This window comes from Nipponia nippon, unplaced genomic scaffold (assembly GCF_047370975.1).
Source record: "Nipponia nippon isolate SJK-2023a ecotype South Korea unplaced genomic scaffold, ASM4737097v1 scaffold_12, whole genome shotgun sequence".
NCBI classification, from domain to species: Eukaryota; Metazoa; Chordata; class Aves; order Pelecaniformes; family Threskiornithidae; genus Nipponia; species Nipponia nippon.
Window position 1 is genome coordinate 3,337,852 of NW_028262313.1, and position 12,562 is coordinate 3,350,413.

Consider the following 12,562-nt stretch of genomic DNA (forward strand, 5'->3'; position numbering starts at 1 on the left):
AAAGTTTTGGTTTTGCATTTTCAAACTCTAATAAATTTAGTTATATCAAATTAAACCATAATTTTAAACAGGCATATCCCATGCTATTGAAACTGTTATCCTGGCTAGCAAACTTTCAGGATAACTCTACAATGACACTGTCTCTTTGATGCATCTGCTTTTTTTCAATACCATCTCACTCAGGTTCAACTGAAAATGAGCTCTTGACAGATACCTGGCAGAATAAATTATTTAAGAGTATTAGCACTGAATTAGTTTACTTTGTTCCATTTAACTTTTTTTTTCCCCCCGTACATTGTAAATGACTGCAACATAACTACATATTTTATTTTTTAAGCAAATCTAGGAAGGCAAAGCTCCTTAACTTGATTAAACTTGTACAAGTTTGTATCTATCTACCTATCCGAATCAGACTTGAAAGTCCCATCTTGTATGAGCAGCGGACGGCTGGGAGACAACTCTGGAGATAGCTAGGAGAGCTACATCCTTCGACTGGCCAAGTGACTTGCTGTCTCCTGGCCAGACCCCACGGGGCTCTCGCCTCCCCAGGTCCTTATATCCTGTCAAGCAATTGTAATAAAAAGACTGTCTCTGATCCAAATTGCTTACAATCTAAATAAGAATGAAAACAGCAAGGAAACACGGAGCAAGTATTGATCAGCACAAATGGAAATAACCTCAGGAAACCAGAAACCTATTGCTGTTGCCCATTTTCTGCGAAAGTTCTGCACCAGACAACACTGTGATACTTGCCTAGCCTTAAGGGGTCATTAAGCTAATACAAGTAACAAAGAAACAGGGAACAAAAGAAGGAGAAGGGGGAAAATTAAGCATATCATATATATCAGAAGACATCTCACCTCACGTTAGTTTCATCATTAAATTCTTCAGCCCATTTCTTTCTTGACTGAGCTGTAGTTGAACCATCTAAGCGATAGTAATCAATGTTTCTGAACCATTTTCCTTCACCTATAAACGTTAATACTCAAATTATTAAAATGCTGATTGCCTAAGTAACCAGACTGGTAATACTGGATATACACAACTCTCTAAATAGCAAAAGAACAAATATGAAACATAAAATATACCATTTTCTGACATTTTTAGAACAATGGGAGAAGACCATAGGTTATTCAAGATAGAGACTGTTTTTGGAAGATATAGGTGCTTGCCACAGGCATGCCTTGAAAATTATGTAGTGAAGCTTGCGTAACAAAATATAAAATATGTAACATGACAGAAAACAATAGCAATTGCATTTGTGATGAAAATGATCATGCACAAGCCTGCAACAGCTCCTGCAAACCCTAAACCAATTTTATCTAAAATGATTCAAAAACAGAATAAAATAAATGTTGTCAATATCATTTTACCTTGCAAAAAGTATCCGGCATCTATCACTATCCACTTCTTCCTAAGATTTTATTTTTTACAAAAACATCAACTGGTATTAAACGAAACTCCTCAAAGCAATTTTATACTGATTGGAATTTAAAGATACGAATTTATAATCAAATTCTGTTCCAAGATTAAATTTTAATTGAAGTATTTGAAAAGACCTGAGCTTTTCTGGGGCAGTTCCTCTTATTTTTCACTATTTGTAGTTGCATATACACGTTTGTAGAGATACGCCTTTACTTGGAGCCAAAGTTAATTTTAGAAAGTAACTACATGTAATCTTTAGGCATTATAGTACTAATTGTATTTTTCTAATTGATCTGTGTAGCTTCATGTTACACAATTAGTATAAGAAGGCTCTCCCATACAAATAGCATTCATAAGTAAATGCTCAAAAGGAGATTTCAAAAGCCAAGGTCTAATAATTTTGGAACTGAAATTCAGAAAAATCTTTTTGAGTTTAATTACCTTGTGAGTTATGGCTACTTCTCGCCAGATGGGGGGGAAAAAAAAATAATTACAGCTGGTAGAAGATTTTCTTCTCTCCCCAATTCACAAGAAACCTTTCATTTTCTTTGGCCATCAAGGTATATGTACACAAAATGAACCCCACTGTGCCATCAATTATAAAGAAAATAGCATTTTTAGGAGACAGCACTGCTCAATACAGTCAATTATGAGAAACAGATTGTTGAGTTATGTCAGGAAGGTCTCTATATGGTGAATCTTCCTATGATACACAGTCTAATTGCTTACCAAAAGAACTACCACAAATGAAAAAAACCCACCCCTTAAAACATTATCTCAGACTAAAGGCACAAACTCCCTAAAATACAGACAGTTCATAACATCTCAAGATGACAAATGTTCAGAAGCTAAGGAAGCAACAGCCAGAAACAATAAATCTGAGAGAGAGAGAGAGATACTGGAGATCTTCATCTAACTATGGTGTTGATATCACTAAGTCACATTTCTCTTCTGCAACTGTTCAGCATATTTAGACTCAGAAGTAAGATATTTGAAAGGAATGGCAGATTCAAAGGAATTCTTCAATCAACATGTACTGGGAACTGACACTTCACATAAAGATGAACTACATCATCATCGGGAGCTCTGGGAGGATCTCAGAGAGTAAAGAGAAGAAACAGCCTACACAGAGGACGTGTCTGGCTAGCGAGAAATTCCTTGCCATTTGAGCACCACTAGGATAATAATTAATTCAATACTTTGCTCCCTTATGAAATCCATAAAATAATCTACTGCAGTACAGATAAAGCCTAAATTCACATTTTGCATGTTCTACACACAGTTTTCAAGGAGTCTAATTTCCTTTCATTATCTCTCTCCCAGTAGGAAAGATCAGAATTTGCCACGCATCAGCACAGAACATCACTTTTGTACAGAATTTAACAAAATGCCTTCTCTCCTTTCAGATGATGAACACTTAAACTGCTTCGGCTATATTAAGCACAGATGATACAGAATGAAATCAGATGCAAGATTCCATAATGGGATACCAGAGACCACCTGCAGAGGAGACCAATAATCCTGCCAGCCTCAGGAACGGTACAGAGCATAGAATACTTCCAATGGAAACAGTTATTTCAAATCCATTCCCTTTGGACTGATAGAGACTTGTAGAAGAGTTATTAGCTTTGCAATTGTTCAAGGTTAACGCTCACCTTTATAAATAGGAGGCTTCTCTTTGTCAGTTTTCTCCCTGTTCGCCAGCTCCAGAAAATCTTCTATCAAATCCAGAGATATTAGGGACTGGCTAAACACTAGGCTGAAAACAAAAACAGGGAAACACAAAATTCACCTCTGAGGTTACTTTAATTATTGTATTGTTTTATTTTTCTTCCCTCCTCACTCTGATACTACCTTCGAAACAAACAGCCTTTCTAGACACAAGGACTTTGGTGGAGTACATGCATGTATGGGAAAACTCACGTATAAAAATGAATGTAGCATGCACACTTGCTTCAGAAAACTGAGCTACAGCATTATGAAGACTGAATGAAGAACACTGTCAGACTAATATATTTATAAGGTCATTAAAAATATTTCTAGAACTGACTTACACTTTGTCTCCAAGCTCCTCTGCCATTCGAAGAATTTCAAAGAGGAGCACCATTTTCCCAGAATGTTCCAACACTTCAGCATCCGCATCAGTGACAAAATCTTTGTACCAATCTGGCGCTGGGCTACCAGGGTTGGAAGAGGATGTAGCTTTACCTATAAAAAACAAAGTAAAAAAAAAAAAAAAATTAAAAGATGAAGGCATGGTCTCCATTTAAATGCTTTGAAACATCTGAACTACAGAACTGTTTCCTCATTACTAGCCTTAACTGGTATGAAAAGAGTTAAATAGGCAAAGAAAAAATTGTGTTTGCACTATTAGCAATTACCAGATTAGCGGTTATCAATAGCACAAGTCATCAATAACAGTCACAAATCCCCTTTTTGTGTTGCAGGATATTTGGACAAATAGTTCTACCATCTCCATCTTTCCCCAAGAGTATTTATCAACAGCTTTGTTTCCAACAAGTACGCATCTTCGAACACTCATCCATAAATGTCAGAGCCACTGACAAGAAGCTTTCCATAAAGAAAATTATTCTGAATCTCAAACAAACACCTGAAATTGTTGGAAAAAGAAAGAGAGTGGTCTTCTGGGTTACCTAGTTCATCTATCAAGACGAACTCTCTGGAAGAAAGCTTCCAAATGTTACAATAGTACAGGTGTTTAAGATGAAACCAGTAAACCACCTCCTCTTACTTCTCTTAGGCTCAGAATTAGGAGCTTTTTTCCCTAAGCTAATTTAGAAGACAACATTAGCATATAGGGGAAAAAAAAACCAACTCCCCCTGCCTTTTACATTAATTCACAATAGAGGGAAAAAACCAAACAAATTCCACCATCATATGCTGCCTTTTTGCGAAGTTCTTTAAGGAAGTTTCTTGTCTGCTCATCTGCTAAGACATTATTACACTAACAAAACCTGTAAAATACATACATGGGAACAATCCCATTTTTAACATGTTACTATCTTACAAGTTAACTTTGTTAATTTGACTTAACCCCTCAAAAATGTATAAGTACTAGAACGAATTACAAAATTCAGTTTGTCATTGTAAAAATACACCAAAATCACTATGCACCTAGCTGAACAAGTCTGCTGCGGTCTGTATCACCCACGCAGAAGGTCTTTACATTCCGATCTTTAATGATACTCCCATTATGTTTATTCTGAATTCAACCAGGAGAAAGCATATATTCAGCATTATAATCAGAAGCAGAAAGGCAGACAAGAACCATGAATTATCTTGATTTACATTACTTAATTTCTTTTATGATATTTCTATGATCTTCACTTTAACCTCCTTTGCATTAGAGTGATAAAAATTAATTAATTAGATTTATAACACTAACTTTTTTCACATACAGACTTTGATCTACTGAAATATTTACTTACATAATAGGAGAAGTGTTCTATCTCATGAACAATTCAAAACATTTACATTTTCAGACTACGCACCGCAAATCAATCGTGAGACACCAGTAAATTGCAGGTGCAAGACAGAACTGATCTTGACAGAACTCACATTTGAGCCTTCCTTCATACAAGCTTTTAAAAAATGTATTTTTCAATACTAGAACAAAGAATGAACAAGTTAACCAAATAAGAGACCTAGATGTGCTGAGGGAAAATCCTGTATACGTGACCTGTTTATTTCTATCTTCACCCCTAAACTTTGCAGAAGGGCCTCCAACACCCACAAACCTTGTCCGGTGCAGCATCAAATGTTTGTTTAGAAATTCTGTACCTACATTAAATTGAACAAGGCTGCGTGAGAGAGGTAAACATTTAAGTCATCCAGAGAGAGAAACTCACCCTGCCTACAATGCAAGTAATTACTTTAATACATGTAATCTGTATGTGTATGTATTTTACACAGACACGCTGTCCCAGTTTTGGCTGGGATAGAGTTAATTTTCTCCCTCGTAGCTGGTATAGTGCTGTGTTTTGGATTTAGGATGGGAATAACGTTGATAACACACTGATGGTTTGGTTGTTGCTAAGCAGTGCTTACACCGGTCAAGGACTTTTCCGCTTCCCCTGCTCTGCCCGGTACACAAGAAGCTGGGAGGGGGCACAGCCAGGACGGCTGACCCAGACTGGCCAAAGGGCTATTTCATACCATATGACATCATGCCCAGTATAGAAACTGGGCGAGATTTGGCTGGGAGGGCGGGACTGCTGCTCAGGGACAGGCTGAGCATCGCTTGGCGGGTGGTGAGCAACTGCATCATGCATCACTTGCTTTGTATGTTATTATTACTACCACTAATTTATTTTATTTCAATTATTAAACTGTTCTTATCTGAACCCATAAGTTTTCTCACTTTTACTCTTCCGAGTCTCTCCCCCATCCTGCTGAGGAGGGGGGAGTGAGCGAGCAGCTGCCTGGTGCTTAGTCACTGGCTGGGGTTATACCACCACACACACACACTCACACTCTTCCCGTTACACGTTTACAATATGTTTGTCATTGGGATGGGGACCAAAAAAATTTTCACCTTAACTGTCCCCAAAAAATCATTTACTTAGGGAAAGTCATTAGACACACAATAAATGATACAATCAGAAAACTAGCTCTATGATACTAGATACAAGACAAAAGCTAGATTATTAAAGGAGAATCCAAAAATGAAATGTACAGATGCTAAGTAGTTTGAATAACAATCTTTAAAAAGGTCTTGTATTCCTGCTGCATTATATCTGCTTGCTCAAAATCCATTTCAAATTCCAGGTGCAACAATGAGTGACAAGCATTTCTTAATCTTTCCATTAATCTTTCACCAATATGTTTAAAAAGAGATGAAAAGCAGCACAGTTCCTTTAACTTTGTATCATTTTGTACTTATAAATTAAAAAAATTAACTGTGCCGCTTCCCTGCCACAAGACCCCGGAGTTCTAAATTGATGCCCCTTGTTTTTCCAGCACGAGTACATTATTAGAAGTAGCGGGAGCTGTTAAGCACAGAAGCAGTTCATGGAATTAAGGAATTTGCCATTTTGCAACCAGGCAGAATTCCTGACAGCCCTCTCAAATCGCCTTTTGCAAAATGAAGCCGCCTTGTGTTTTACTGACTTGGATATTATACTCACCTTCATCTGATTTTGTAACAGATGGAGGGTTGTTTACAAGTTCTTCTGCATTTCCTTCTCCACCTCCACGAGATCTTGAATTCCAGACTTTAATGACTTCAACGTCATTATCACTGCCGCTTCCGCTTGAGCTACACTCTTTCTTCACTTTTTTCCCCTTGGATTTTTTTTTCCTAGAAAGGTAACATTGTACACCCCATTAGTTTTTAAAAAGTCTACTGCTAGAGAACATATTCTAACAGATACATAAAACCGAAAATCAACATTCGCTTTTATAGAAATCACTTAAGGTCTATTAGGGAAATAAATCCAACAGACAACAACAGATAAAAGCTCAATTACTTTGCATAATCATCAGAACTTAAGCTCATTGAAGTTTCATCGGAATCTGAAGCTATGAACTCATCCAGACTGTCTTCATCAAAATAGCCCTCAAAAGAGAAAAAACAGAAATTTTATTAAGTATGCTTATCCAGACGTTTTTATTAAACCTTTAGCCATCTGCTTATTCTTCATTTAAACAATGGTAAGTTCTACAAAGGATTGGCCTTGTAAAATGTTTTAAAAATGACACATACCCAGAAACAAAAATATGACAAAAACAGCAGCAAAATTACCCCACAGCAACAAAGATTTCCATTAATTTGACGAAACTTTACCTAGCATTTGGCAAAGCTTATTTGGAAAGTTCTCAATAGAGAGTATTTTGATATATCTAATTTACCTTATTTTCTTTGCTAATATAGTCCAGCTGCAAACACCAAGGGTGAGTCCAGATTCTGCTCAACATCTGGAAATCCTGGAATAGTTTAGCTCCAGCTTTGCCTCTTCCACCTTCATTGCCACTACCTACACCTGACAATAAAGTTCAGGTTTTAGAACGAAACCTTGAAGTAAGTTTGCCACATACCGTTCCCCCTTTGAACAATCCGTTAGTGCAGTACTGAGCGTTCTTTCCAGATGCACATCATATTGTAACGTCTCTTGTAAAAGAGGTCAAATTACTGAGTCACAGGCATTTTTTTCCTAGTTAAAGTTGTCAAAATTAGATTTTCCCCTTTTTCTTGATAATGAGAAACATGATTACACTTTTACATAAAAGCACATTTCTCCTCAGCATAGGAATGAATCCAAATCCTCTTAAAAGGACAGTCATGTCTGTTTAGGTTTGACAGAAGCAGCCCAAGGTAGAAAACACAAAATAAAATTTGCATTTAGGTTTCAATGAATTTGGCTTACTATTTTGTGCTACCTTTATTTAATGATTTGTAATGCTGTAGTATACTGTTACAATAACGAATCTAAAAAAGCCCAGCCTATTTTTGCATTGTCCAAGCACAAATTAGTGCAAAGCAGTACGATGTTCACACAGTTAAAAATTTCTTTTTTGCAGTCTCAATTTCTCATTAAGCAGCACATTAACTTTAGGTTCTTGAAACAGATTGTTTTTCATGTTTATTATATGCATAATTTAAGGCATGTATACCTGCAAGAAAATAGTATTTCTTGCATCACAGTCATCAAATGTCTACGGCAAAACAGGCACAAAGCTTATTCGGTGCATCTTCTCAATGCACAAGACAATCCCAGTAAATGTCTACAGAGTACAAATATTTTAACAAAGCAAGTCCTTGCTACGTTTCAATCGTACAACAGCTTCAAGTATCTTCCCATTTGTGCTCCCCTATAACTGTGGGAAATGGAATTGTAGGGAGGACAGAAATTCTTAGACTTGACTTCCCTAAACCTGAGCTAACATCACAGAGAAACTTGCTGTTAACAAGTTTCAAATTAACAAGTCCTATACACTTCTTAATTTTCTATATTACAGAAGTGAAGGAAAACATGTATCATTTTCATTAAATGAACGAAAAACTTGGTAAAATCACATCTAAAATGCGTATTTTAGTTTATGCCTGCTACAGTGCACAGAAAAACGTCATTTTAAAAATTTGCAGGTGAAAAGCAGCAATTCCCCTTCTATATTTATCGTCAGTAGCAAGACTCCCTTTTTTATTTAATGAAAATCAGAAAGCACGTCGTCTTCTTTTGAAATACAAAAGTGATGCAAAGAATTAATGTGGGCATCAGCAACCAGCACAGAGATCTGCTCTGAAAACACAAGCCATGGTTAGCTTAGACAGCTTTTTCCTCTCTAAAAGAGGCCGTTTGTCTTTCCTTTCTCGTTTCCCCTCTTCTTTCTCATATTGTCCCTGGCACCGACTAAGCTGACCAAACTGGCAGGACACTAACCCAAGATGAAGACAGAGAAAGCAGATAACGCTTTCTACTCCTGTAGGGAGTTTAAGCAGCCCACAGAGGCCTGGGTAAGTCATGAAACAGTAAAACCCCTTGTGACAAATGCAAGCTTAGCTAAACTCAAATAATTTTGTTAAGCCCTTAAAGTCTAGGCAGATTAATGAAACAACCTGTCAGGCAGTGCATTTTCTTATAGTTAATTACACACACAACCTGTTAATAAATTAATGGCTTCAACAATGTCGCAAAGTTGCTACTGGAATAGGCTTTTCGCCACAGCAAACCTTTCCCTTAACTTTAGTGGCCACTGGACCGGGGGCTACTTCGTCTGATCTGCTGCCTGCCTTATTAAAAAAAGGTACTGAAAGCCATTGTATGTAAAGACTGCCGTAGAAAGGAAGAAAAAAAAAACAGTTGTAAACATACAGCACTAGCTCTAATGCTAATCAATGGTCTGTAAAAGATGTACATTGCCATCTAAAACCACGGCAGATGAAGAAAGCCAATGTTGGGAGAGTCTGAAATGACAAAACCAGGCCTGCTTTGTATTGGAAATAGGCTAAAGATAACCTACCAAACTACTGCAACTGTCGTGATTAATAAGTTCCTATGAAGAGCTAAAAGATTTAACCTAAATCATTTGATGCATGCCTGTAAAGTAAATAGCTAATGCTTATCATTGTTAAGCTACTAGCTTTTGGGAGGCATTTAGCATGATGCAGAAATAAACACAACACAAATAACCTGCTTTTCAGAACATCATATAAAGAAGAGTGAACACAGAACAGACTGCAGTACAGAACTGATTAGGAACCAGCACTACACATAAAGGTTTGGGCTTGTTTATATACTGTTTTGAAGTACTATTAATGTAAGAGGAAGGGTTTGTTTGTTTTGGTTATATTTTTTTAAATAAAACACAACGTTTTTACTCCTTTAGAGTAAAAAGGGCAAAGGGGGCAGTTGGCATCTAGGCATCCAGTTATTACTGGAGGTATCAGTAGAAGTGAAATTACTTTCACTGGTCCTTCAAAACTCTTTCCTTCTGTAACTTAACCAGAGGCAGCAGACAACAGGACTGGGGAAATGAAGTCTAGCTGGCAGTTTATCTAGGAGATCACAAACTGCACTATCCAGAATCTAAAGTCATTAAGACAACACAGTGAATTTCGTACTGCTATAAATCATAGCATAATTTGAGATACAATTCATCTTTCTTGTAATTAAACTTGGGAGAGTAACCAGAATAGAAAAAAAGTAGTTTAAAAAAAAAAAAATCCACCAGCAACAGACAGGCATTTTGAGACAGGTGGCTTAGCAAGTGGAAAAAAATATAATAAACTGGCACAACAGACTATGGAATACATTTTGTAATCACTGCAAAAAGCGAATATACACTTCAAGCTTTAGACAAAATCCTAACAGTGTCTTAAACATTCTTGACTATGGAACTCAACCCTGATTGTTAAGTCAATTATTATAAATGGTATTTAAAAAATCAGAATTGCTCCAGAACCCAAAAACTGCTGCTGAGGAATCTGGCTGCATGAAGCATGACGGTACAGAAAACCTCACTAAGAGTTCCTTGAGATTACCGTTCTAGCAGTCTATGTGGCACATATGTGTGTATCATTTAAAAGTGCTGATATTCCAATACTTTGATATACTAAAATTACAAGCTGCAGTGGCTTATCTCTAATATAAGTGAACAGCACACCAGCCCACAGCAACATATTTTTTTTTTATTTATACACCTATTCAATTAAACAAGTTTACGTTTTATTGGGAAGATGCAAGTCCCCAAGACAGACCAGTCAAGACCCCACTGAAAGCTTATGAAAAGCATGGTCATTGCAAAAACCAGACTTGTGGGTTTTGAGGACAAAGGAAGAGATAGTTCCACAAAAAAGCCAGTATTTGACAAGTAACAGCTTCAGCTAGCGATGACAAAAGGAAACTGCAAGGCTTGGCTGTGCACTTACACCAGTACATCTCAATTTTGCATTCTCTCCCTCCAGTCTTACAGTCAATATCTTATGTCTTGGAAGAGTAAGACATTAAATCAATTATGTTTTAAGTTTAGAAAAAGAAGAAAAGACAGATGAAGCAAAACCTGAAGGTGGACTACTGTTAAGAGATGCAAATATTATTATTCCTCAAAAAAATATTTTTATGTGCAACCAAATGTTTTCCTAGAATTCAAGTTTCAGAGCTAAGGTAAATATTACAGGAAGCAGAAAAGCACATCTGTAGAGCCAATAATACATATTAAAAAACCCCTGACCTACCAACTATGGCAAAAAGCCATTAAATGACCATCAGTCTTGTTACCTGACAGAATTGTAAGCACATACCTGTCAAATGATCCAAGTAGTACTGGTAGAGTTTGCACTGAATAGGTGTCATTCGAACTTCTAGAACATACTCATATTTTGGTGGGAGGAACTTTGTTAATGCTGTGTAATCTTTCCTCTGTAATTTTACAAACAGTACTTTAGTTATATAAACATGAAAACGACTACTGAGAACTTAAGAACTTCTGGCATCTTAAACAACAAAGCACCATGCATAAATTACAATGATTCAGATGCTTTCCAACCACAAAGGGAAAAAAATAGCCCACTAAATACAATCCAATTACAGGCACTGTCTGCAGAAGCCCATCTTACCTAGTAAATGTGGTTGTCTGGTCAAAAGTATATGACCTGTTAACCTTGTCCCAGTTCCAAGTCCTTGCAAAGCTGACTGCAACTTCAGTAGCTGCTCTGGTAACTACTTTTGTGGGTTTTTTTAAAATACTAGAACTTTTTTTTTGTGAAAGCGTGGCTAAGTCAAGCAGCTAATATCAATGTTTGTATCACAGATGAACTCACTCACACTCAGGTTAACCGTTTTCTGGTTTAGAGTACATAGTTTCTGAGTACTTGCTTGGAGCAATGCAAAATTTCCTTGTTTTCAGTTTTTTTGACTCTTACGCTAGTCTACTTCTCTCCATCCAAAGCCAGCTCCCTGCAACAGAGGAGCCTGCAGGCAGCTCCCACTTGCTACTGGTGATTATGCCACCTGCACGGCCTTGTTGTTATCTAGAAGCGCAGCACGAAGCTCTCACAAGAACATCCTTCAGGAACAGAGTTGTTTTCTTCTAAGGAAATTACAGAGCAGCTTAAATGACCAAAAGGGAGAGCTGCGCTCTACGGACAGGATCTGCTCCGCGCAGCGCGCTGTGAGAAAATCCATCTGGGCTCCGTCTGATGCTGCACAAACGCGGGGTGCCCAGCATCTGAAGGCACGTACGATTTACTTGCTATTTATGTTCCTCTTCTCGTTCTGTCTTTTGATTTGTGTTCCCGTACTGCTGAATAGACGTGTAGAATTATGTACGCTATCCTCTCACTACTACTCATATTTCCAAGATTGTAATTTTATGATAGGACGTCTTTTACCAGCCTTACACACTGCCATCAACCTTTTTATGCCTTTCAAGGAGAAAGAAATATCTGCTTGTGGGACTATCCCACTATGCCCACTTGGACTATTTAATCAACTACCAACACCTGCACAGCCAGGAAGGGGCACCTAAGCATCACACCTTTGATGAGGCTGCCCGTGCCTGGGTTTGTAGAGGAGAAGAGCAGTAACATCGTGCTGATAGCATGCAAGGTGCAATGCCACAGCAGGTTAGCTGAAGAGCAAGGAATCCAGCCCTCATTCTGGAAATCTAGGCAGTTTTG

At 37.4% G+C, this 12,562-nt stretch overlaps 1 protein-coding gene and 1 long non-coding RNA gene across 17 annotated transcripts in view; one reads left to right on the forward strand and one right to left on the reverse strand.

Moving 5' to 3' along the window:
- The window catches only part of ATRX (ATRX chromatin remodeler), an 89,057-nt gene that overhangs the window by 16,985 nt on the left and 59,510 nt on the right, over positions 1-12,562 (reverse strand). For 15 of the 16 annotated variants that reach the window (XR_015702527.1, XR_015702528.1, XR_015702529.1 and 12 more), the window contains 7 exons: positions 11,186-11,303; positions 7,297-7,427; positions 6,915-7,003; positions 6,573-6,745; positions 3,480-3,633; positions 3,081-3,184; positions 861-969 (listed from right to left, as the gene is read on the reverse strand). Coding sequence is in view for 12 of the 16 variants with exons in the window: in XM_087748412.1 (XP_087604538.1) it covers positions 861-969; positions 3,081-3,184; positions 3,480-3,633; positions 6,573-6,745; positions 6,915-7,003; positions 7,297-7,427; positions 11,186-11,303 (878 nt within the window). In the remaining 4 variants the exon portion in view is untranslated. The remainder of the gene's footprint in view (positions 1-860; positions 970-3,080; positions 3,185-3,479; positions 3,634-6,572; positions 6,746-6,914; positions 7,004-7,296; positions 7,428-11,185; positions 11,304-12,562) is intronic. The other variant, XM_087748413.1, reaches the window with a different exon arrangement.
- Positions 11,316-12,562, forward strand: part of LOC148056649 (uncharacterized) — a 28,549-nt gene continuing 27,302 nt past the window's right edge. The window contains exon 1 of the long non-coding RNA XR_015702531.1: positions 11,316-12,117. This is a non-coding gene — a long non-coding RNA (uncharacterized LOC148056649). The remainder of the gene's footprint in view (positions 12,118-12,562) is intronic.